This window comes from Myiozetetes cayanensis, unplaced genomic scaffold (genome assembly GCF_022539395.1).
Source record: "Myiozetetes cayanensis isolate MyiCay16 unplaced genomic scaffold, myiCay2020 scf20-37, whole genome shotgun sequence".
Lineage (NCBI taxonomy): Eukaryota > Metazoa > Chordata > Aves > Passeriformes > Tyrannidae > Myiozetetes > Myiozetetes cayanensis.
In genome coordinates, this window is record NW_026087412.1 from 768,009 (window position 1) to 794,049 (window position 26,041).

At 52.7% G+C, this 26,041-nt stretch overlaps 1 protein-coding gene across 2 annotated transcripts in view; it reads right to left on the bottom strand.

Annotated features, from left to right (window-relative positions):
- Positions 1-389: 389 nt before the first annotated feature.
- The window catches only part of PRKCB (protein kinase C beta), a 97,440-nt gene continuing 71,788 nt past the window's right edge, over positions 390-26,041 (bottom strand). Inside the window, exons 11-17 of one of the 2 annotated variants that reach the window (XM_050317153.1) lie at positions 24,356-24,447; positions 23,774-23,836; positions 22,220-22,358; positions 20,709-20,789; positions 20,334-20,441; positions 15,954-16,094; positions 390-4,495 (exon numbers count right to left, since the gene is read on the bottom strand). In XM_050317153.1, coding sequence (XP_050173110.1) covers positions 4,343-4,495; positions 15,954-16,094; positions 20,334-20,441; positions 20,709-20,789; positions 22,220-22,358; positions 23,774-23,836; positions 24,356-24,447 — 777 coding nt within the window. In that variant the 3' untranslated portion in view covers positions 390-4,342. Of the gene's footprint in view, positions 4,496-8,020; positions 9,340-15,953; positions 16,095-20,333; positions 20,442-20,708; positions 20,790-22,219; positions 22,359-23,773; positions 23,837-24,355; positions 24,448-26,041 lie in introns of those variants that run through there. The other variant, XM_050317152.1, reaches the window with a different exon arrangement.

The window sequence follows — 26,041 nt, forward strand, 5'->3', positions numbered from 1 at the left end:
CCTGGGAACCAGCACTCACAGGTGGTGGGAAGAGCTCCTGCAGCAGCATTACTAACCCCTTCATTAGCAATTAACAGAAGGTGCAAACAACCTGCACCTTCCCCTGCTCCCCACTGGTCCATCTGGACCCTGGAGCGCAGCTGAAGGTCTCCACTCTGGGACCCTTCATCAGCTGATACTCTCCAGATGTGCAGATATGCAGCTTTTTGACCAAACCCCTACAACTTCTCAGCATTTCCTGCTGTGCCAGGGTTGTGACATGCACTCACCCTGCCCCTCTGGGTGACCCCAAGCCCCCAGATCCCCGGCTGACAGCTGGGACCCCCGGGCGTGCCCAGCCCCTGGCTTGCCCCTGGAGGCTCATGGGCAAAGAAGCAAAGCTCTCGAGGTTTCTTTAAAATTATATATTTTATTTTTTCATACATGCAGCAAATCGAATCAAGAGTATATGCCCATCTAAAAGGAGGTCTTAATGAGAACCGTTTGACAACACACAGCAGGTAGTCTAGGATGTAGAAAAGTCATCAAATACTTGCAGGTGAAATCAAATTCACAAACACAAACTGTTCAACAATAAACATTTTTTTTTCTTTTTTTTTTTCTTGTTTTAATTGCCACTTTGAATGTGATCAGAAATAAACAGCTCAGGTGACACTTCCATGCATGGAGCCAGAGGCGTGTGGTCAGACAGGCTCACCTGCTCCTGCCACCGTGGGCAAGTCACAGAACTCAGCAGTGGGAGCGAGTTCCACCCTCCAGGTGCAATCCTAACCTTTGGAACAGCTTGATCCTTCTGTTCTGTCCTAGAACTCCCCTGGTTCTTCCCTTAGATCAGAGCTCTGGGATTCACAATCATCAGAGCACATCGACTGCCCTGTGCTTGCTCATCTTCCACCCCTGAGGCTCTCTGTCTCCATGGGTTGGCCACTGTGCAAACTCGCATTTATTTATTAAATGGATTAAATCAGTCGATAACTCCTTGGGTGATGGGTCTCAGCATGAGAAGGCTGCTCAGAGCTCCAGCCAGGGCAGGGAAGGGCAGCAGCAGGTCCCCAGCCACATGCAAACAGAGCCCCACTGGGAGCAGGAGTAGGGCAGGTTCTGTGAACGGAGCAGCCACCAGCCAGCAGCCCAGGGGGAGCTGTCTGACCCATCCCGTCCCAGGGAAACCACCTGAGAGCCTGAACCCCACTTACCTGCAGCACTAAGCTGTAACCCAGCCTTGCACAAAGTCAGGACTTGCCATCCTTTGCAGTGTGGTGAGTGCATGTCCTGCCTCCTCAGCCCTCCCCCTCTGCCCCTGCGGGACCCTGCCAGTCCCACTGCATCCAGGAGGGACACCACACCTGCACCCGCTCCCCCAGCAGCAGCAACTGCCCAGGGGCACCCTGCAAGCCCCCCCTGCATCAGCGGGCTGAGGTGCCACCTCTGTCCCCCATGAGCATCCTTCTCCTGCCTCACACTGTCCCCTGGTCCCCAGCACTGCTCTGACACACAGCAGTGGGGGCACCATGGGATTTATTGGTATGGATTTCCTGGGCTTTCTCCATCATTAGAGCACCTGGGGATTGGTGAATGGGGCTCTCCTGCAACTCAGCTCTGAGCATCCTCCTGCAGCTCTGCTTTCCCCATCCAATAGTGAAGATTAAATCATCAAATTACAGTAAACAGTGACTCAACCCCTGTCACCCTGCCCTCCCTTGGAGGAGTCCACACAGATCTGAGCGTCTGTGCAGGGCCAGACACATCCCATTACACGTTTCTCCACAGAAGAAACAGGTCATCTGGAAATAAACCTTGAAATAAGAGTTTGGCGAGCGGCAGAACGGACAGTGTCAGGAATACTGAAGGTGTGAGTCCTGCGAAGAGGACCCAGCCTTTGCCAAACTCTCCCTAGAACGTGGATCTCAGTCCCAAAGCTGCCACCCGGGCTGCCTGGTGCCAGCCCCGGCTTCCCTGCAGTCCCCTCCAGGGCCACCCAGTTTGTTCAGAATCCAGCAACGCCTGCTCCACGCACAAGTGTCACCCCAACACAGACACACAAGTGCCAAACAGAAAAGACGTGACTCCCCCCGCAGCAGCCCCTGCAGTGCCCACGGCCCCGGGGTGCCCCTCAGCCCCGGAGACCCTCCAGCAGCATCCTGGACAGACCTGGGAGTGCCTTCAGAGCCGAAGACGGGGAAATTAAAAACATTCACCACTGAAGTAATACTAATTCTGCAGCAACAGGTTGGAAGGTCACAGTAACGCACATGCTCTGACATCAGCTGTGGTCTGCAGAGGATGGCGCGGCGTCCTCGGGAACGCGTGGGGGGCTCACGGGAGCTCTCACCGGCCACCAGCCCCCTGGCCTGCCTGGGCCTCTCATCAACACCCTCCTCCATCTGGCACAATTTGCAGTTTTTCTGGGTTTGGTTTGGTTTCCTCCAGCCCAGGGCAGGACCCGAGGCCGTGGGCTCAGCTCACGCCCCAGCAGGCACAGGACAGTGCCCGTGGCTGGGTAACGGAGCGGGGACACCCATCCACCCCCGGCACCGGCACAGGACAGTGCCCGTGGCTGGGTAACGGAGCGGGGACACCCATCCACCCCCGGCACCGGCACAGCGGCTTCGCTGCTGGCAGCCTTTTGTTCTCAAGGAATCATCAAAAGAAGAAGAAAATTTCCAAAGGTATAGCTTGATGTTTATAAAAGATCTACAACCAGAATTTCCTCTCTAGCACTCCTCCTGACTGATAAAATCCCACTCCATTTCCCCATGACATGGAGGAACAGCTACACACAGCAGAACCGGTGCTGGTTCAGAAAACACACACAGGGGGTTCTGCAAACCAGCCAGACGGGGCTGTGATGGGAGTGGGGACGGGGACCCAGAGCCCTCTGTGTGCCCAACAGCCAGAGCCACTGCCCAGCTTCCCGTGGGCAGCCCTGCCTGCCCCTGCCCACTCCTGCCCTTATCTGTCTGTCCCTGACCACCCCTGCCCACTCCTGCCTGCTCCCTTCTACCCACCCCTGCCCACTCCTGCCCTCATCTGCCTGCCCTTGCTCCTGCCTGTCCACTCCTGCCCTTCCCTGCCTGCTTCTTCCTCCACCTGCCTGCTCTTGCTCCTGTCCCTGCCCACACCTGCCTGCTCCTGCCCCCTCCTGCTTGCCCTTGTCCCCTCCTGCCTGCCCCTGCCTACTCCTTCCCTCACCTGCCTGCTCCTGCCTCCACCTGCCCTCTCCTGCCTGTTGTTGTCCCCTCCTTCCAGCCCCTGCTCACCCCTGCCTCCTCCTGCCCACCCCTGCCCTCCTGCACACCACGGCTCTGCCTCACAAACAGCTGCTGAAATTGTCTCTTCTCATTCTTTTTTTTTTTTTTTTAAATGATGCAGAAGATCCTGGATTACTGACTAAAACCCCCAGGAATTTTGGTGGAAATCAGGGAAATCAAGATGCCTGTGAAATCCATGGGTTTGGAGCCTGGAAGAGAATAGCAGAGGGTGTAAAGTAGAAAAGTTTCCATTATAAATAGCCCTCAGTGCAGCCCTTTGGTCTTGGGCGTGTTTTCAGTTGGTAAATTGTAAACTGAGAATATAAATGTGTTCTGTTTTGGTAGAATATTAATATCCTTTACAGAGCTGTTACATCTCGACAGTGTCTGTGAAAGATTTATGCGAGTGCTGACAGAGCGTATCAAAACTGCAAACTGTTCCAGATGTTACAAAAAAAATCCCACCTTTCACTTAGAAAAAGATTTGCTCTGATTTACAAGAACTGGCATGGGATTGGTTTGGAGTGGTAATGCCCGGGCATGGGGAAGGCGGATGGTGGGGGAGGACACTCCAGGGAGCCGGGCTGACCCTATCGACAATGCATTGAAAAATATAGGTCTACAAGCAGATTTTTCCACACTGATCAAATGTATCCATGTCTTGAACAAAAGGCTCCTCTAAGACAAGCTCACACTCATTGCAAGCTTCAGCACAACGCTTTAAGCGATCAACCATGCTTAGCATTCCACAGCAACGCTTTGGGAGTAGCTGGGTCACTGGGATCTCAGCATTCCACTGCAAAAATTACAGAGACTGTAGCAATTTGGTATATTTCTGTTTGAAAACTCTATTAGTCACCACCAACTATAGTTCCTAGAAGTATCACTGATCGGTAACTGGCACCCCGGACACCTCCGGCTAGGGAAACCAAGCTAGCGAGTGGCACGGACATGGAGAGGCCTCCTAGGAGAAGCGGTCGGCGTGTTTGGCGGGAGGGAATGTGTGTCTGCACTGCTAATCCCGGAAGACTAGTGTCGGTATGTACAAGGCGACCTGGAGCTGGGACAGCGAGGAGAGGGCTGCGCCGCGACTACACGTTAATGACAAACTCGGGGTTAGTGTAGGAGAATCCAGCAAACTCGTTCTGGTCCAAGTTCATGATGAAGAGTTTGTCCGTGGGCGTGAGCTCCACTGGCTGCCGGGTGAACTCTTTGTCGAAGTTGGAAGTGTCACGCTTGTCTTTCTGTTAAACGGAAAGCAGAGAGTTAAGCTGGGAAAGGGGCGAGCCAGCGAGCAAGAGAGCGTGGCAGCACCCAGGGGGAGTGGCAGCACCCAGGGGGGCACAGCCAAGGGAGCCGTGCTGCCCCCAGCACTCCACATTCCACACCAGTTCTCAAGCTGCCACCGATGAGGAACTCACGGCCCTGTACAAAAGAAGCAGCCCCACACCACCAGCAAGAAGAGAACACCAGTTTAACAGGCCTGGAACACACAACCAGGACATAAAGGGACACACAAGAGCTGAGGGTGGTGGGGAGGGAGCACCTCTCCTCTGCTGTTCACTGTGAGAGAGAGCACAGAGCAGTTCTTAGCATGCAGAACCCCTGCTGCAACCAGAGCTTGGCACTGCATAGGAGGAAGGAGCCTGGAGGAAGCAACATGCCTCAAAACAATCAATATGATGTTAAAATTTAAACAAAATAATCAGCTGTAAGAGCTCTTTCTGCTTTAAGCTCGGTTTTTGAATGATGTCATGATACGGTGTTAACCACCACTGGTTCATTGATGGAGGATGTGATTTGCTCCAGGGTTGTACAGAGAAAACACACAGCACTTCAAAACCTCCAAGAAGGAAAATTCCACATAGGCAACCTTTTCTCCTTTTAATTTCATAAGAAGAACCACTTTGCAGCTACACCCAAGCCAAAAAAGGGAAAAAAAAGGACGTTAGTGTCAGGATTAGCGCTGGGAACCTGCTATCAGCACTGCGGAGCCGGCGCTGGGAGCGCGTGGGCTGCTTTTCTAAACCCGTGTGGATCAGACACCGCCTGGCTCAGGGGTGTCCCGCTGGGGGAGGTGACAGGGCTGTGGCTGAAGGGGTGACTGAGCACTGAAGGTACAGAACAAGCACCCAGGGTCCTTCATCCACAGCAGTGGGAGGTGGGGGGACATGGGCAGCCAGGAAACTGGCTCTGCTTTGCCCCATTACTAAAGCCAACAGGGACAAAAGACCTTCCCCATCCCTTCTTCCGTATCTCTGTGTAAGAGAGGCCCCAACATTGTGCTGAAGGTGACCTTGCCCTGCTGTGACACCAGCAGGACCCTGTCACAAATTTGGTGCCTTGCAGAAACCTGCAATGTGATATTTGTTTTTACTTTTTCCCAGACTTTGCCTTTGCAGGGGGCCCTGCTTTGCTGCACCAGGATTTCCAGCCCTGGGATAATCTGTCAGCTCATATCGAGAGAAAGAACTGTGGGGGTCCTGCAGGTCCCACATCCCACCCTGCTCCCTTCACCTCCTGCTACTGTCCTGGTGAAGGACCTGGCAGGTGAGATGCTGTGTCCTCCCTGTAGCCCCTCTCGTCCCAGCAGCTGCCACTGTCCCAGGACTTTAGGGCAGAGCCATTGGCATCTTCATGCCTTGAGCAGGAGCATGGCCTGGCATGCCTTGAGCAGGACACGGCACAGAGAGAGGTTCTCCTGCCAGCCCCGACAGGCAAGGAGCACCACACCAGAGCTGCAGTCAGATGGAACCTTGGGAGATGAGCTGGCAATGGACCAGGACCTACAGGGGTGCTTGGAGACCCCACTCGTCACCGGAGACATCCCAGCAGGATGGCTTCAGCCTTGTGGGAGGAGGATCAGGGAGAGGCAGGGATGATGATGGAGAGGAGACGAGGTGGGAAGAAAAACAGGGCTGGATGGAGCTCAGTGAGCAAAGAGAGAAAAGCCAGAAGAGCCAGGACGTGGCTGTGCCATCAGGACTTGAACACGTGGCGAAGCTCAGGGCACCGCTGTCTGCAGGTCCCAACTGTCCCTGAGCCATCAGAGTCACTCCAGGGCTCCACTCCAGCACAGAGAAGGAAGAAGTTGCAGATCTGGGGGCACAGAGCAGGAGCAGGGAGGGGCAGACAGGGTGAAGGAGCCGATTTCAGGTGCAGAGTTCTGCAGGCAAAGGGTGAAGCAGCTGAAACGCGAGGACAAGCCCACCTTGATGGCAGCAGGGTTCCCCCAGGGACAAGGAGCTGGCTGGTCCATGGAAGGTGCTGCCCTTCGCTGCAGAGAGGGTGGGCACAGAGTCTCTCCTGCACCCCAGCACGTGCACAGGAAGCTGATGGGGCTCCTGCCCCATTCCCAGAGGGATGATGAACTGACCAAATGGTTCCTGAAGGCCACATCCATCCAAACCAAGGTGTGCCAGGATACCACCATCCTACCGAGCCGGGAGCTTCTCCTCAGGAGGAATGCTGTGGGATGCTGCAAAGGGGAATGACACATCTACATCTGCCACTGGTGCAAGTTGCCACCATGGTCCCCCAGCCCTCCAGAATGCTCAGCCTGGGGGCCCTGGGGTGAGAAAAACCTCCTCCTGCTGCTTTTTGGCAGCAGAAAGCTCTAGCAAAGGCAGTGACGTGCCCTGGAGGGGGCTCAGGGCAGCCCACCCCCTGCACTGCCCCTCCAGCAGTCCCCCAGTCCTTGGGGGCTTGGCTGGGAAGCTCTGAGTTCAGCAATGTGGGGTTTGCTGGTTTCTTACCTTGAATTTTGTCTGAATTGGTGGCAATTTGGCTTCTGTCGAGATGATGAACAGCCTGAAAACAGGCACGGAATGGCTGCATGGATCTGCTACGGAGAGGGGGGAGGGCAAGGGACACTCAGGGCTGAAAGTGCCTCCAGCAACAGGTGAATTGACTTTGGGAGGTGATGGGGAGCACAGCGGGACACCCTGGCTCCCACTGTCCAGGGCACGGCTGGCCCAGAGCAGTGTTTCTGCCTGGACCACAGGGATGGGAATCCTCCCCATCCACTGCCACTGAGCCCCTTCCCCATGGCAGAGCTCTGGGGATGCCTGAGTGGAGGGGTCAGGGATCAGCTCCTGCCGGTGCTGTCGGTGCCGCCGTTCGGTGCCGTTCGGAACAATCTCGCAGTGTCCAGACCCGCAGAACTTGGCAGAAGCAGAATCCCAAAGGCAGGAGGCACTCAGGAGGGAGGTTAACAGGGACCTGTAATCCCTCTTTAGCTGAAACTGCCAATTGCTTTGAACAACTGCTCCTGGGAGAGCGGGGCAGGGATGAGTCACCGGCACACGCCGGGCGCTCGCCTCTGCAGTCTCCAGAAATCCGAGGCGATGCCGCAGTCGGCTCCGCTTACGGTGCTGGAAGAGATTCCCAAGCGGCAGAGCTCTGCCATCCTCCACTCCAGATCGTCCTTCCTCCAAGGGTCATCCCAGAGGAACTCCTTCCCTGTCCATGCTGGAGAGGCATGAGTGAGCTGGGTCATCGCTGCGCAGCAGGGGCTGGTGCAGGGGCTGTGGACAATCACTGCCTGCTCGGACGATGCTTCCAGCACATCCCACCTCCGTTCTTTTGGGACAAACGCTGCAGAGGAAGAGCAGGCCATGGCTCCAGTGCTGCCAGTGCTGTTCCTGAGCCGGCATCCCCCTGCATCCAGAGAACCTTCCAGCCCTCGGAGCGGTGCAGCCTCAACTCCTGGAATCGCCCCACTGAGCTGCAGAAACTCATTATTGCCAAACACATGCAGGTTTCTTGGACACAGTTTCTCACTTTTTATTTTATAATCAGTATCAGAAAAAAAAAATTGGCACATTACAAGTCAAAGCAGATTGATACAGTGACAGCCCACAAACATCTGCAAGGGCATAGAAGGAAGTGGTGTGACTGTTGTTGTTTCAAGAGACATTCACCCTTCCTGAAACGCTTCCTTTGAGGCCAGAAACAAAACATTTAAATGAGGCCATTTAAATATCTAGCGGCAATTTTTAAGAGTAGGACTAAGAGTTGAAACAAGTTTCTTTACAAGGCTCATATCAGAATTCACAATACTGGTCAGAGTTAAATAGGTCCCGTTTGGGTTAATACCATTTTTTGACACATTTAAAGCCCAGGTAACAAACTCCATCAGTTGCTTTGGCATTTGAAAAGAAGAAGAAACTTCACTATAGAACCGGTGTTGGTGGTGTTTACTAGGGTGACCATGGGTTCAAAAGTAGCTCTTCCCAATTTCTCACTTAGCACTGGATATTGTATGTTTTGATAAAAAAATAATCACTTAGGAACTGCACAATCAGAAGAAATCTTTGCCAACAGCAGCTCTGCCTTCCTGAATAACTTATCTCATTGCTGGGGACCCAGCACTGGGAACATGCCATCCCAAAGCATCTTTGGAGGGAAGGGGAGCTGTGGTAGGGCTCGACAGACAGCAGGACACAGCTAAAAAAGGAGCCAGAATCAGCATCTTGGCTCTCCAGAGGTTTTAGGAGGAGCTGAAAGGCTCTGGGGAAAAGTTTCATTAAAAACACTTACTTGCCACTAAGGCTAAGAAGGCTAAATATGAAATTTTCATGATTATATTAAAAGACTAGAAAAACGAAAGAGCAGGAATTAAAACACATGACGAAGGGATTTCTCCCAATTGTCACTGTGTCTCTGTTTTCCTTCCATCACCCACTGAACTGCTCCCATTTTCTACCAAAAAAAAAACATCACAAAAGACCATTTGCAGCATTTGCTGTACTTCACCCCCCATCCAGGGACACCCCAAATCACAGGAAGACACTTCTGGCTTTGAAGTATGGTCACTCTAGTAAGGGACTGGAGAAAATCCATGGATGCAAGTTTCGCAGTGGAAAATGTCTCCACAACAGCAGCTGGGACTGGATGATGGATGTGGGGATGAGATCTACACAGCTACTTAGCTCTTGGCTTCAGGCATAAAAAACTCAGAGTTAACAAAGGAAAATCCTTCAAATTCTGACTGGTCAATGTTCCTGATGACTTCCTGGTCGGGAGGTGTTAGCACGGGTGGATGGCGAGTGAAAAACCGGTCGAAGTTTTCAGCACTGCGTCCGCACTATGAGAGGGGGAGAAAAGAACGGGTGGTGGGTGGGGCAGGAAATGGTGGGACGGGGCTGCACCAACCCCCCCATCGCGGCACAGCCACGGCAGGACGGGGAAAGGTGCAGAACACACTTTGTTAGTCACGGGGTGATGGCATGGCATGGCATGGCATGGCATGGCACGGCACAGCCAGGGACTGGCAAAGCCCCCGGTGTGGGAACTGTGCCGTGGGAAGCGGCAGCAGCAGGAATGAGGTGGGGGCAGTCAGAACAAGGGCTGTGACCCCCAGGCTGGGGGTCACGATTCAGTGGAATAACAAGGGCAGCAGCTCACATCAGGTGGGTGCCAGGTCACTGCACAGCTGCAGCCCAGGCTCAGCTCCTGCCTGTCACACACATGTGGGGACTCTGCCCCGAGGGCTGGGCACTCTCCCTCCTGTCACACACAGCCAGCACTCTCTGGGCCCTGTTTCCTCCTAGAAGCTGCTCAGCCAGCAAATCCCAGTCCCTCAAGTCTCTCTCCCATTGCCCCTGAGAGAACACACGCTCCAAGTGCTGCCACAATCTTTCCTGGTGTTTAACTTTCATTTGTTAAGTAAATAGATTTGCAATTTTAATAAACGTCAGACTAAATTTAATAAAATATTAACGACAAATACATGTAAACTTCAACATTTCCCATTCCCTCCTCTGCTCAGAGGTTTCAGGGAAGACAGTGTGAAAATCCATCAGCCCCCATGGCACGTTCCTTTGGCAGCTCTTTTATGTCCTTATAGCACCAAGTGAGACACACTCTTCTCAGACCTCTAAAAAACAGCTCAATGGGTAATGCTTGAGTGGATTTAACTTCAGCCTGAGCCCATCCTTCCACCCCATGGTTACCCCTCAGTTTGTAAGGCCACATCTTCACATTTCTAGTCTGGGTTTGTTAATCTTCTGCTCCCAGAAGAGCCTCTTGCCCACAGCCATGAGCTCAGCCCGGAGCTGAGTCCAGCCCTTGTCCCCTCCTGCAGCTCTCCAGGGCTGTGGGGTCCCATGTGCCGCAGCCCCAGCCCTGGGGACCCCGGGGGAGCCTGTGGTGGAGCTGTTTGACAGCCTGACACCTTCCCAAAGCCAGCACAGGAACACCAAACCAGCAATGAAATCCTCCACATGGGAGCTGCCACTTCCACAGAGCCCGGGGGGCCAAAGTCAGGACACAAGAGCCAAGCTGGGCTTTCCTGGGCACTGCTCCTCCTGAGCACTGGGATAACTCAGACCAGGAGCAGGATCACTGGGAAAGCTGCAGTAACAGCACCATGGCAGGGGTCACCTGCAGTGGAGCCGCTCACCTGCCCCTTCCATCAGCCCCAACACACACCAGGAGCCTCCAGTGCCTGCCAGTCCCGCTGTCACTCCCTATTAGCTTCACGAGACCTCAGTGCAGACGCTCAGGGCAGCTCATGTGCAATGTCTGACAGCACCAGATGCCTTTTGGCTACAAAGAAATGCGCTGTCTTAAAAAAAATAATATTAAAAAAAACCCAACCAAATGAGCAACCCTCTCAGAAATGATTTAAAAATTAATCCTGATGAGGTGCTACCAGTTATTGCAATAGGAAGCACAAACATATTTCAATATGCAAATTGGCAAGCAAGAATTTCTCACTATCATGAAATAAGTATATGTGGATGGAAAATCTGAAAAGTTGCATCTATCCATAGTATTTCCTGTCCTGCTGCGTGGAAATTGTGGACTTTCTTTTTGGACACAGATAAAATGGATGGATAAAATCAATACTTTAAAGCTCAAAATTGCCTTTGGGTTTACAGAAGTCACAGCCAAGCCCATCCCTGAGGTCTGAAGGTGGTGACCTTGCACTGGTGCTGTTCTCACCCCACATCCTGAGACAGCTGGGGGCTCTGGGAACAGGGCAGGGTTATTCCAGCCCAGCACTGCCCGAGTTCCAGACTCCAGGTTGGACCCACCCCTGTGACAAGGGAGAGCAGGAAGGATCTGTGCCACTCCAGGCAGCAAATGGTCTCTATCTGCAGGAGCACCTTCTTTACAGCTTCCTAAATTAAGTCCCATGTTAATGGACAGGAGATGCCATGTGAATTTTTACATTTATCTAAAGCCACCTTGTGAAAAATCTGCCTCCTTTTAGTCTGATATTAATGTACAGGCATCACTCCACCCCGACTGGAGAAAGAGGGAGGGTGGGAATTTATCTTACATAAATCCCAGCGTGTCCTGTCTAATATTTATAGCCAGCACAGAATGGCTTTTCTTCCTGAGCTGCAGAAATAAACCTGTCAGCTCCGAAGATGGCCTTGTGTTTTATCACTTTCCTGCTTGATTTCAAATGGAGACAAAAGGCATAATAAAATATTTTCCATTGATCCCTAGGATGCAATCAAGGACCATAAGAAGCCAAGGATGCTGCTGCCACCAGCCCTTGTCCCAGCACCAAGGAGAGGTGTCAGAAGACACCCTCGATTTCCCCGGGTTTTGGCCCAAAACAGTGGTACAGCCACAATCCCACTGGCCTTGCAGCATCTTCTGGGCAAGTCTGACTTCCTGGTGCTGCTCTGGGTCAGGAAAACTGGCCCCTTGTACCCCAGGGAGGATCAGGGCTCTTCTGGAAACCATGTTTGGGGAGATTCGCGTCACAGCACTGGGGCCAGCCCGAGTGTCCCTGTGCTCATCAGGGGGGATGATGGTGCTTTGGGATGCTCCAGCACATCCCTTGATCCCTGCTGCTGGCAGAGGGAGCATCTGCTGCAAGGGCTCCTGATACAGGGCCCTGCCTTTCATCCAACTCCTATGGAAAAAGCCAAGTTTCTGCCTAATGTACTGAAAACAGCGGCTGAATAGTCTGGGGAATCTCAGAGAGATCCCTGGGACTCCCAGAGCAAATCCTGACTGGATTACCAGAGGAGATGTTTAACCTTAGCACTTCCACCTGCCCACTGTCGGCCCCCTCAATCCTTAAATCCCACCTAATTAGGAAATTACTTCTGCAAACATCGGAACTCACCTCGTACAGACTGAACTAAGGCTACAAAACCCCACACGCAGGGAACCAGTGCTTTTACACATCCAGGTCTATAAATGGTATTTCAATATTAATTAACTCAAGGCAGTTAGGGGAAAATTAATTTATGCAATTAAAAATTATTAGATTAAAAGCCGTTTTTTTAACCCCTCATCCTGTTGTGAGTAATCCTGGGCTCTGCCGTGTGATTTCAGTGCTTTCAAAATGAGACTTTTCAAATCACTAGGCTTTACGTAAAGTAAAGGAGTAATTAGACACCAAAAACAATAATTATCTCAACGAGAGACAGGGAGAGCAGAGAAGTGTAAATACACTGCCAGGGCAACTGCAGACCCAGGGAAGGAATTGTTATGCACCAGCCAAAGCAGGGAGCAGCCAAGCACAGCCCCACGTCAGAACCACCAAAGACAACCCAGCCCCTGATCTGTCTCGTTCCTGGCTCTGTGATAAAGGTTAATCAAGCACAAAGCAACACACGAGCTCTTGGGAATTCACTTCCAGCTCCGGGCATGGAACAACCCAGCCAGGCAGAGGCTGAAGCCTTCATTTCCCTGGTGGGGTGCAATGATCGGGGTTTTTGGGAGGGATTTGATGCCCTCCCCAGAAGCAGGGCTGAGCAGGCACAGCAAGCCGTCCCCAATACCCTCCCAGTGCCTCCTGTACCCCCACTGAAACCTGCAGCAATGCTACAACATCATGGAAATGTGGCCAAAAAATGTGTCTGCTAGAGAAGAGACAAGCAGCAAAGGTGCCTTTGTGGAGAATGGGTGTGGATGAGGAACTGAGCCACCAGCTCAAATCAAACAGGAACTAATATAACACCTCTGAGAAGCAAAATGATGCTAAAGACAATTTGAATGGGGCTCTGCTCCCCTTGGCTGGTGTTCCTGGGGCTGAGCATGGGCTGGATCAGGGGATGGCTGGGGACAGACACCCAGCCCTCATTTGTGTGTTATGCCTTACTTTGAGGCTCTGGATACAAACAATCCCTGCAGCCTGACCTTTATAGACACTAATATATTAAAAAAAAAAAAAAAAAGACTTTAGCCAAGGGGAAGAGCCAGGTCAGCACCAACTCCTCAGCCCTGGTGTGACCCCTGAAGGCCACAAACACTCAGCAACATCTCCCTTTGTCACCTCCCAAACACTCTGTTAGTGCCCAAACCCCACTCCCATCCCTGCTGCTCCGCTCTGCACCCACTGCTGGCATGAAAGAAACAGCTTTTTGCAGCACAGAGGCACTGCTGGAGAAATATCAGCTATCAGCAAGTACCTGAGTTGTCTTAATCCTCCCTAAATCCCAAATCAGCTGCTGTTAATCTCCCTGTCCTATCAAACGGGGAATTTTCCCGGCGCCAGCCGTTGGGTGAAGCGACAGCCGGCAGCTTAACCGTCCCCCTCCCCAGGGCCGGTGTCAAAGGGATTTTTAAAGAGAGAAGACATTTAAAGCAGGACAAAATTTGCACATTTTAAAGCAGAAGAGCAGTAAGGAAGTGCTTTTGATGGAATTCAGTTGTTTTTCACTGTAAAACACCAAACACCAACGTTCTGTTCTGCCCCAGTCCAGGGCAGGTGACACTGGGGAGCTGCTGGGGAAGAGAGGGACAAGGCAGAGGGGACACAGCAGCAGCAACTTCACTGGAAAACAGACACAGAGGTGGGAAATAGCAGGAGCTATGGATTTACCTCTGTGCCTTAGCATCCCTGGCACAAAGGTCCGATCCCACCCCCAGAAAAATCACGGGGTGCACAAACAGCCCCAACCACTTTGCACTGTTACACTCTGATACCAAAGTTAACACCTTCCTGGTAACACTGTTCCCACACAGTCCAATGGCTTGAAGATCCCCTTCCTTCCCAAGGAAAGGCAGGCAGGCACAATCCAGACCCCTGGGCTAACCATCCCAGCACCTGGGTCCCCCCCTTTCCGAGGCAGGAGATTTTCCCTCTGCAGACGTGGAGGCAGCCTGGGCCACGAGGCACAGAGTGGAAATGAGCAGCTCTGGGGACAGGACCCCATGGAGCTCCCTGCAAAGGCATCATTGCCAGGAGTGACCTTGGTAAAAATATCTGTCTGAAATCAAAACAAGCAGCCCCAAATGTAGGCAGGGCATGGCCAGCAGCTCTCCAGGTCAGCACCCCTGCCCCACCTGTGCCATGTGCTGGAGGGAGATGGGGCTGTGGAGGCTCCGACACAGCTACCAAATGGGTGGATTATTCCTGTTTGATCAGTCAGAAAAGGAGCTGTAGGAGGGAGAAAGCTGCTGGAGCAAAGAGGCATTGAGAGAGAGCAGAGCTAAAGGTGCTGAGTCCACTGAGTGGACTCCCACTCCACGTTTTCCCTGAAAGCAGAGCTGTCCCAAGCACAGCAGAGGTCCCTTGAAATGAACAGGATAACTGTAAAGCAGAGGAAAAGCAGATGTGTACGAGGTTGTTACAGGCAGTGGGACAGGGGAGGGTTCAGGTAAATGTATGGAACATGCCTGGACCCTGAGCTGTGACCCAGGACGATGGATTAAGGGAGCATGGAATGTCCCCACCCTGATCACAAATATAGCCATGGAGATCAGATTAACTGTGGATTCAGTTCTCTGTGAGACACCAAGTAGGGTACAGCAGCCAAGAGGCACCTGGGGGGAAGCACATGAATAATCCCAAGCCTTAAGGAACTGGAGCACCACAGAGAGACTTGGACATGGCTGGGACTCTGCCAGTCCCACCAGTGGCAAGGAGAAATAGAGAGATCCAGGGAGAGACATCTCTGTTCCTGAGCCTACACGGTCACAGCTTCCTGCACATCCTCTCTGGGGGAGGGCAGGGAGAGCACAGGGAGAGAGGATCACACAGACTTTGGAATCACAGAGCAGCCACAGCACAGCAGGCAGGAAGACCCATGGTGGGGTTCAGGCTGCACCCCTGCACTGGTGTTACCCACTCAGACGTTGCTGTAATGATGGCTGGACCAGGAGCAGACAAGTATTCCCATCTTTTCTGACAAACAGCTTCCTGATTGCTCCTGCCTGCACCTCCATTTGCTCTGGCAGCTCATTCCCCCAGGCTGCACACCCAGCACTTCTAGCAGGGCCAGGCAGGGCTGAGGGAGAGCAGCCAGGATCCCCCCTCTGTGAGCCAGGCTGCAGCCCTCCACCTTGGAGAGAGACTGGGGGGTCAAATTCAGCCCCACTGCCCCTCAGGCAGACTGAGCTGACCTGCTGTTAAAATAAAGCCGAGATTAAAGAACGGAGAGACCTGGTCAGCTTGAGAAGAAGGAAGGAAAAACCCAGCAGACAGATTGACCCAGGATGACAGACAGACAGTGCTGCAACACAAAGGGGTCCAGGAGCTGAATGTGTGGAGCTTCCATCCCTGCAAGCCAGAGTGGGAGCAGGCATCCCCCAGTTATCCTGCCAGGGCAGAGCTCTGACACGTGCCAGACCCGAGGAGAAACCATTTTCCAGGCAGACAAAGAAACGGCACCTCCAGGACGAGCAGCACCTGCCCGTCTGCCCGTGTGTCCTCACGAGTGGAAGCAGCACTGGAGGAGAGCCCTGGCACGTGGGAGAGCAGCAGGGGGGACTCAGAACACTTACAGCCTTTGGCTTGAAGGGGGGCTGGATCTCCTTGCGCTCCAGCTTGTCCCAGTCGATGTAGCGGAAGAAGGCGTGCTCCTTGATGTCCCGCTCCCCCTCGGGGCCGCAGCCCAGGCGCTTGGCAGGGTGCTTGGTCATCAGCTGGGGGAGAGGGAGAGAAGACACGGTCACTCACAGGGTGGCCAACTACCTCCCAGATCCCCTGGGAGCCGTGATGCCCAGCTGGACAGGCAGCACCCCAAATCAGGGTCTGTACCCCAGAGCAGTCCCATCTGCTCCACCTGCTTTTGGGGCTCCGAGCAGAGGACCGAGGGAGAAGCCAGAGCAGCTCCAGGGACAGGGAAGGTTGACAATGGCTTATGAAAACAGGTGGCAAGGTACATAAGCACTGGCAGGATGGGCACATCCCTTTCCCTCTGGGAATGAAAGTGGTTCGCCAAGAAACAACCTCAGGGCGCTGGCAGAGCGCCCCGTAGTGCTGCAGCCTCTCCTGCTGCAGGGGGGCAGGATGGCAGCAAAGCTGCCTCTGCTTGGTACAAACTTCTCAGCATCTGCAGAATTAACTCCAGAACCCACTGCCCATTCAAGACGAACAATCTGCCCTCCAAAACTTTCATCAGCCCTCCTCCAGCAGAGCCCCCACTCCTCCAGAGCTGCAGCAGCACAGACATGAGGTGGATTTCTAATGAAAGAGTCACTTTGGAGATAAAAAAGCAGAAACAGTCCATTAATGTTGTTTATCATCTAAACTTCTCCTCTTCACTGGCTCAGTAAGGGAAAGGGGCCCCAGGAATTAAGGGCAGCTGTACAACATTAATATCCTGGGGCAGGGTTTGAGCCATGTTGAGAGATCAGATGGAGATTCCAGAGATTCACAAGATGTTGATAAGGACGGAGAATATGAGCTATATACCTGCAACAAAAGCACTGCTTTATTAAAAGCAAGGCAGTTCAAACTGATCCCAGTGCTGTGCAGAGGTTGCAGGAAGTCTGACTCTGTGTCCCAGGGCTGGGGGAGCCTCTGGGAGGAAAAGGAGGTGCCAATGAGAGAGCCCCTCTCCAGCCAGAGAGCTGAGAAAAGGGTTCCAGAAGCGAGCAGAGATGCTATGGCTGCCCCGTGCCTGGAAGTGTTCAAGGCCAGGATGGGGTTTGGAGCAACCTGACCTGGCAGAAGGTGTCCCTGCCCGTGGCAGGGGGTTGAAACGAGAGGAGCTTTAATGTCCCAACCCAAACCATTCTAGGATTTGCAGACCAAAAAAAGCCCACCAGTCCAGTCAGCCATTGGCAGCACCCACCACCCCATGGGGACCTCACAAGCCTCTGCCAGGTCTCCATCCAGGTAGAGCTCCTCTGCCTGGGGTGCAGGTGCCGGATATGAGTCAGTCCTGCCACCCATGATGGCACAAAACAAGCTTGCTCAGGGAAGTTGATCTTTTAACAGCAATGATGTGACAGGGTGCCAAAAGCAAGGAAAATTCTAGGAAAAAAAAACCCCAGAACCCTAAAACCACAAACTCCAACAAATATGAGGCAAGAGCAGAGCCACCAACTGCTCTGTGAGCAAACAGCTCTACATGCCCGTCCACCAGCCGTGATGCCATCTGCAGCTGGAAGAGTGATGGAGCGCAGCTTCTGTGGAGCAGCATCCCCCTGGAAAGCCCATCTGCAAACAGTGAGGGGCTGGCAGGCTACACAGGCTAGACCAGGGATTTTCCAGCCTCTGCTCAGGCAGAGGGTGTGACTGGCATCAGCATCAGCTTTGCAGAGCCTGTCCCTGTACGAGGAGCCACGCTGGAGCACGGCCAGGGGCCCGGGAGGGAGGGCACGGGAGGCCAGGTGGCAGCAAAAACAAAAGCAAGGATTTTTTTCTAACTTGTTTTTTTGTTAATAAGAAGTTTCCCTTGGATTGCAGCACACAGACCTTTATAAAAGAGAAACCCAACAACAAATGTCTGAGTAAGACGCCTGGGAAGGTGGCAGAGCTAACATGTCTTGGCCTCTTGAACATGTGTGGCAGCAGCACGGACAGCAGTTGTGATGGGCTTTTCCCAGGCACCAGCACCAGGGGAAATGGCACCCAAAATACCTGTAAATATTCCCAAAATGCTGCGGAAAACATTGCCATTTCATGCCTTTGCTACCAGGCAGAGATTAAAGAGGGAGCTGATAGTCACAGACAATCTGTTCTCCTGGAAAGGGCTGATTTGCTCAGGCACCATCAGACCTCTCCATATGGGATGGAAAAGGCTGAGGGTTTGTGCCGGTGCCCACACACTCCCAGGGCTGGGACAGGAGTCTGGCTCCTAATAACCAAACCTGAGCTACCTGCCCATGGAAACAGCAGCTCCAAGATCAGCCTTCAGAAACAAATCCGAGCTGACAGCACAGGAGGGAAATGCTCCGTTTGATCCACTAATTGCTGCTGACTGGAGAGTCCTGGAGCCGTGTGCCAGTGAACTCTCCAGTTTCCTTCCCAGCCAAGGATCCCTGATTAACGCTTGTCTCTGGGCTCAGGCTGCTTCCAGGCTTTCAGGATCAAACACATTCCATCTCTGAGTGGTGCAGGGATGACTGGCACCAGCACACTGGAGTGAAACCGTGGGGGAACAAGAAAATGGGTTTGGAAACTGTGGCAGTGAAACACCAAACCTCTCAAGCTAGGGGCAAAGGCTTCTCCAGGGGCTTGTTCCCTGGACTAATGTAAGCCCAGGTTTGTGCCCTCCTGGCAGACCTACCACACACCAACACAGACAGCTCAGCCTCAGTGCAGCTCACCGAGATGTATTGCACTGTGTTCCAGGGGAAAATGTATATACTCAGTTCCCAGCTTACTAAAAAGTTCTTAAATCCTACACAGTTTTAATTCAACTTTCGGGTGTAGCAGTTTGGTGGTGGCAAAGAATGTCAGGAGGTTTTGAAACAACAGTAGTACAGAGGGAACCACCACTTTGGCACAAAAAAAAATCCAGGAATTTATAGAGAATCAACCCTCGGTGTGTGGCCAAATATCCTCCCATGCAGCCTCCCATCTCCAGAGTAAGAAAAGCCATCGCAGCTACACCCAGCAGACGCTGCAGTCACGGTCCTTGCTCATCTATTTACAGCACCCACGCTGTGACTGATGCAGCAGCAAACAAAGCTGACACTGAGCCTGGTCCCTGTTCCAGCCTCGGGCACGGCAGGGACAGCGATGCTCAGCAGCACCAACACCTCCCGCCCTCCTGCCTGACCAGGAACACGCTGGATTTTCCCTTTACACGCCCAACATCACAGCAAGAGGATGAGAGACGGTGACAGTGCCTGTGGGAATCCCCCTCTGACCACCCGTGTGGTTTCTAAATTAAGGACTTGATTTCCTACATTCTGCTGACAGTGGTGGGGCAGCACACCCTCCCTGTGCCCCATTCCAGGTGGGAACACCTGCTTTTCCCCACAGGACAAGTGAATATTCCTGTGTTTAACACCAGCTCAGAATCCTGGCAACGCCAGGAAGAGGCTTTGAAATGCCGCAGTGGGAGCGCTGAGCGCAGGATGTGTCATTTGGAGATAGAAACACTATTTTGAGATAGAGAACATTCAGATATTTTCAATATTAACTATTATAAGCAAACATTTCTTAAATTCCTACACAAACACATATTTATAGCAGTGTGTGGCACTTGGAGGTGAGATGAGGCTCAGTCCCAAGCACACAGAACAACATCAGGACCTTGCAAGCCTTTATCCATCACATCCCAAATTAACTCAGGCTGCATTTAAGTCATGACTAGGCCCAGTCCGTGGAGAGGTCAGGATGCTGGGCAAGGCAGAGCTTCACTGCAGATTAAGAGACATGATAATGAAAATACTGCCCAGACACCACAGAGACACCACCAGCACTGAGCTTCAGGTTGTCTTGAAGGGTGACATCAGAGCTAAGCAGAAGGATGAAGGTATCTGATCATAGAAAAACTATTCTGGGATGACATTAATTTCTCCTGAGCATAATTTTTCATTTCAGGCAAAGATTTATAGAGCTGCCCTGTCCTCACCTGATGGGGCACAGGGTCTCTGGGGATGCCCTCCCTTCCCACCTCCCAGCCAACATCCCAATTCCTTCTGAACTTCACCTGAGCCCTCAGAGCAGCCCCTGAGTCCCAGCTGTACATCTGCTCAGTGTAACAGCACAGAGGGGATCTGGGTGTGATTTTCACCTGGTTTTCGTACACACACACAAATGACGCAAGTTGTAGTTTTGGGAGTGGAGAACCCAACTGAGTGTCAGATCCCCTTGTGCTGGGGAGCAGGGAGTGAGCTGGGATGCCCAGGTGTGCAGCATCTCACTGCTCCCCCTGCCCACACGCTCCCCCAGGCCAGTAGAAGATCCATCCCAGCCCTTACCCCTTTGCAGATGGCCACTGCCTCCTTGGACATGGACTTGGGGTAGGCGACGTTGTGCTCCATGATGGACTGGAAGAGCTCGTCTTCATCTTCTCCCTCAAAGGGGGCCTAGGACAAAGCAGACACAGGTTCAGTGGCCTTTCTGGGTCCCTAAGCTTCCATGTGCTGCTGTGGGCCTTGGCCATGGACCCAGCCCTGGCTGTGCCATGCAGTGAAGTGAATCATCATCACAGTCCCTGGGGCTGCACCCAGACTCACCCCAAGCTCTGAAGAAAATGCCCTGGCTGTGTGCCAGCAGCATGGCAAATTCCACATCAGTGTATGCTCAAAATGGAATGTAACACAGCCCAGAGGAATCAATTAAAACTCAATTACCTGGCCAGCCAACATCTCATAGAGCAGGACTCCGAACGCCCACCAATCCACAGACTTCCCATAAGGCTGGTAAGCAATTATCTGCAAACAAGAGAACAGCAGGATTACACTCCCAGGTCTGACCTGGTAGCAAAGTGATTCCAAGCTGTAGCCCAGGTCACAAGCACAAGGTTATTCACTGGGACATGTTTCAGCACTGAAATCCCTCGACTGAGGGCACTCAGGGTCCCTCCCACTTGCTCTTTACCAGCACTCTGGGAAATTCAGGTGTGAACTGTTCACATCATAAAGGTCTTTGAAAGGAAAGAGCACTCAGAAGAAATCCTCTGTCCTGTGAAGTCCCCAGCTGCCCGTTGGGGAAGGTCAAAGCCCAGCAGGTGAGGAACAGCTCTGTTCAGAGGGGATCACACGCAGGGCTGGTCGCACGCAGGACCTGCCACCTTGGCATGCAGAGCTCTGGCTTGCAATAGAAAAAGTCCTAAAAATGGGTCAAGCAAATCGCAGGACTGTTTTACCCCGAAGCCACATTGGCCTGAGCACATTGCAGCTCCCTAAAGGAGGAGGCAGGGAGCAGCAGCAGAAGGGCCTGGGCTGGAGTGTGGCCACTGTGCCACAACCTTATTGCTATTCCCAAAGAGGATGTGTGAGATCACTCCTCTGAGACCCACTGGCAGCAGGCTTTATTGTCATTCTCCTGGGTGCCACAGTGATCTGCATCCTAATTTCCTATTTTCTGTTTTTCTTTCGGAAAAAAAAGAATTAGAGCAAGAAGAAGAAAGTAAGAGTTAAAGTGAAAACACTCAGGCAAATACCCAGAGAACTGGTCATTTGTCCTGCTTTGAAGGAGCATTAATCACTCACAGCAACCAGCTCTGCACCAACAGCCCCAGTATTAATCCTGGTGGGATGAGGGGATGGAACACACGTTTGACCCAGTAATTGGAAACCTCACTGGCTGCAGCAAACACAACATGGTTTAGCACGAATGCATCCATGTCCTAACAAAGAGAATCTCTTTCTCTAAAATATTTAAATGTATAAATATTAATCTCATCATTTCAAATTCAGCAGTGACAAGGTTTTTGAGGGATATTTTTATGGAAAGGAAACAGGCATTGGGAATAATTACACTGCTGAATTTCACAATTGTGCCCATACAGCACTTCACGGAAGTGTCATGTGTGACTCCATCCCATCAGCAACAACCAACTGCAAAGTCATTTTGGGCTGATCTAGAGCCATCGATAGGGAGCATCTCCCCACTGGACACAGGGCCCCTCACTGCAAACAGTGAGCTGGATGGATCTAAGGATTTCCACTTCACAGGGAAATATCACCCACTGCTAATTCCCTGCTGCCCACTGGTCACGTTGTGCTGAGGGGATGAACTTCCCAGGCTGACAGTGAATTCCTTACTGGCCCTGTTCCAACAAGCCAGTGCCCAGAGCAAGGTCCCACGGGGCAGAGCAGCGAGGCTGCCGGGCCGTGCCCGCGGCCCCTGCCACGCTCACCTCGGGCGCGATGTAGTCGGGAGTGCCGCAGAACGTCTTGGTGGTCACCCCGTCCCAGATGTTCTCCTTGCACATGCCAAAGTCCGCGATCTTTATGTGCCCCTCGCTATCCAGCATCACGTTGTCCAGCTTCAGGTCTCTACAGAGAGAGAGCAAACCCATGACACAACAGACAACATGAGTCTGCTGGACTCCTGAGCTCCAGCTTTGTCTCACACCAGACTCTTTGTAGGATGATGTTTGGGGAAATCAGTAAAAATAAGTCAAGAGATCTGTCAGGATGGAGTGTTTATTTTACTTTTAACCCACAGGAACACCATGCTGGGCACAGTGCTTTGAAGTGTATGATGGAAAATACTCATCTGGCAGGGGATGGATTGAATCGATTTTATTTTTTGCTCCTGTGAAAATCAAAGTGCACTTAAAGCTCCCAGGGATGAAGAATCCCCTACTCAGTCCAAGTCCCTGCCTCACCTGTGCTCTGCTCCCCCATGAAATGCAAACCAGTTGTGTTTCTCTCTGATCCTCACCCACAGAATACCTACCTGTTTGTGGTACCCAGCTCCTTAGAACAAGCTGCAGGGATGGATCCAGCTGCAGAGCGCTGGATCCAACTCCCAGCCCCAACTCAGAGGTGGGTGCTCCAGCCTTGAGAACACTTTTGTAGCAAACAGTACTTTGGTGCAATTTCTACACTCCTGCTGGTTTTAAGGCTGCTTTTTCCAATTATCATGTCAGTGCTTAGAACCCTGACAGGCCAAAGGCAGATGGGCAGGACTATCTGGGATCCAGATTCAGGGGAAGGAAGGAAGCAGGGGCACTGGGGACTGACAAACCTAGAAATCTCTCTGCAGCAGCTGATGGCAAAAAAACATCCCTCATGTCAAGTTTGCTCTACTTCTTTCATCTCCAGCATCGCCCTTTGCAGGGCACTTAATGGTATCTGACACTCATTAGGATGCTCTGCTCCACCCTGGGCTCTGGGAATTCTCTGGAGCAGGGAAGAGCAGTGAACACTGCTTTCAGAGCTAGAGCAGCAGGCTCTGAGCCTGGTCCTGCACGTGGCAGCGCCCCAGCTCCTCTGGGTGCCACAATCATATTGGGGATGGCAAAGGAGATTCGGTGGCTGAAGCAGAAGTGACAGACTCGCAGTGCAGAGCTCGGAACCAGCCACTGGCAAGCGCTTCCTCCAGTGTTGATGGTAAGAGAGAGGTGCCCTGCAGGGGCTGGGAGCTGGTCCAGGCTGCCAGCGAGCATTTGTGTTGTGTGGAGAGAAACACGTGGGACAAGAGAGAACCAGAGGTACCTTCCTATAAACCGGGATAAAGCAGGAGCCTCTTCCAAACCAGCGGCACCTCGAGGCTCCCAGCTCTGTTTGGGTGTGTTGGAACGTGCTGATGGTTGGACTCGATGATCTTAGAGGTCTTTTCCAACCTTGATGATTCTGCCTATAGGCACAGGCAGGGAGAGCCCTGGGGCTGTGGCAAATGGGGAGCCCAGAGCCTCTGGTGGGAGGTCCAGGGGAAGGGAGGAAGGAGGAACCTGCTCACCCACCGATAAATGATGCCTTTGCTCTGCAGGAAGAACAGGCCAATGGCTATTTCTGCTGCGTAGAACCTGAAACAGGAGATTTAAAGGAAGACTGATAATTAGAGGAGATGAATCAAAATGAAAACCTTTCAAACCCGATCACAGTGAGTCAAGCACCTGAAGGCTTTCAGGAACACATCCTGCTCTGTCCAGCTCGCAGGGGACAGGAGCCAAAAGTCACCATTAACACTCAGGTTGGCTGGCCCAGCAGAGGAGCCAACACCCACTGTCCTTTTCATCCCACAGGGAAGGACCAGGCAGAACAGAGGCCTGGTGGAAGCCTCCAAACCTCCCTGCCTTGTGCTTTCATTTACATAATTTTTTTCTTTAGCTCAATTATTTACAGGTGCAATGTACCCCAAAGGTGAGGTGGAGATACCAGCATTCTTGGCAAAGACTTCTCCTGCTTCTTCCCAGTCCTGCTGGTTCCCCTCCCTTTCTGCCCAGGAACTGCACCACAAAGCCTGTGCCTGGGGCTCTGTTTCCAGCCACATGACACAGGTACATCCCATACCTACCCCAAAGGGGCCAAACTACTGCACTTACACAGCGTGGGGCTCCTTGAACCTCCCGACCTGCTGGATCTGGTACATCAAGTCCCCACCATTCACATATTCCATCACAAAATACAAGCGATCCTAAAGGAAAAAAGAAGCAATTAGCAACAGAATTATCAGAGCAGGGAATCTGCAGGGGCCAGAAACAAGGGCTGAGGCGACTGGCAGCTCCAATCTGTATTTCCATGGCAATACAGTCATCATCCCTGTGCTCCCCACGAGGTGCAGGGGGCTCATGGTCATACAGAGCCCACAGGTACTGATTCCTCTGCAACACTCGGGACTGAAGCTCTGCGGGTCTGCAGATAGATCTGCTGGAGAAGGCAAGTGGAGGAATCCCTAAACCAGAGGATTTCACCTCCCAGGAATACATTTGCTCTTCTTCACGGAATCTGTTTTCAGAGAGTCAGTCAGGCAGCTCCTTGCTGGCATTTCCCCACGCCCTGCATGGCTTCAATCCACTGCACAGGTCTGCAGGGGATCCAGCTGCCCCTGATCAAGCTGGGGAGGCAGGAAGGAGCTGCACCCCCTTCTCCTCACTCCTCCCAGCCTGGTCTGAGGGGCCACTTCATGTTCACACGTGGTTAAATGAGACCAGAGGAGTTCAGAGATGCTCTGAGGGCTGGAGCCCTCTGCTCTGGAGACAGGCTGGGAGAGATGGGGGTGTTCCTCTGGAGAAGAGAGGGCTCTGGGGAGACCTGAGAGCCCCTTCCAGTGCCTAAAGGGGCTCCAGGAGAGCTGGAGAGGGACTGGGGACAAGGGCATGGAGTAACACGTGCCCTTGACACACAGGAGCCAAAGGACACCCCCAGGCTGGCCCCATCCCAGCTCACGGAAGGAAGGACACAGAGGCTGGAGCACTGGGAGAGCTGCAGGTTGGCAGCTTTACATAATAGTTCATAATATTTCCTCATTTCCTCCTTAAATAAGCCTTGCCCTGCTTTTCAGACAGGAAGGACAAGGAGATGAGAAGAGATGCAAATGGAGCACTGCCATAACAAGGGCTATGCAGGAACTGGGGCCATCAGCTCCAGCACTCCACAGGGCACATCGAGCCTGGTGATGCCCGGCCAGAGGAACTGGAGTCATTGGCTCCTGCCCCCTGGCACAGCCCACCCGGACAGCGGGGTAGCCCCAAAGGGAATTAAACAGAGCACCAAAGGGGCAACTGGGCTGTGTAAAACACCTGACACTGATGGGACAGAAGGGCAAGTTCAGTCTGGGGATTTCGGAGCACCCCATCTGTAAAGGACTGCCCCTGCCAGGCTCTGGCCAGCCCAGCGGGGAGGCACGTGCAGGCAATGTCACCTTGAGCAGCCACTGCCACGGCAGGCAGGCTGTGACAGCCACGGGAGAGCAAAGCAATGCTGTGCTCGGCTGCAGCTGCTTCCTAAATATATCGATCAGCTTCAAGAAGGAAGAATATTAAAAAGACGGTCTCTTGAAACAGCCAGCTGAGCTCTAAAAGCAGGAGCTGAGCTTTCCTCATTTGGGTGGGGAAGGGAACGCTGGTGCTTCAGAGAAAAATGCCATGAGCAAAGCAGGCAGATGGCTGGGCAGCCCACGGCTGGGAGGGAGGGATGGATGGGCACAGAACGCTGTCCTGGCTCCTGTCGGAGGCAGAAAGGACGGCGTCTGTCCAAGTCTGGAGCATCCAAACTCACTGAGCAACAGC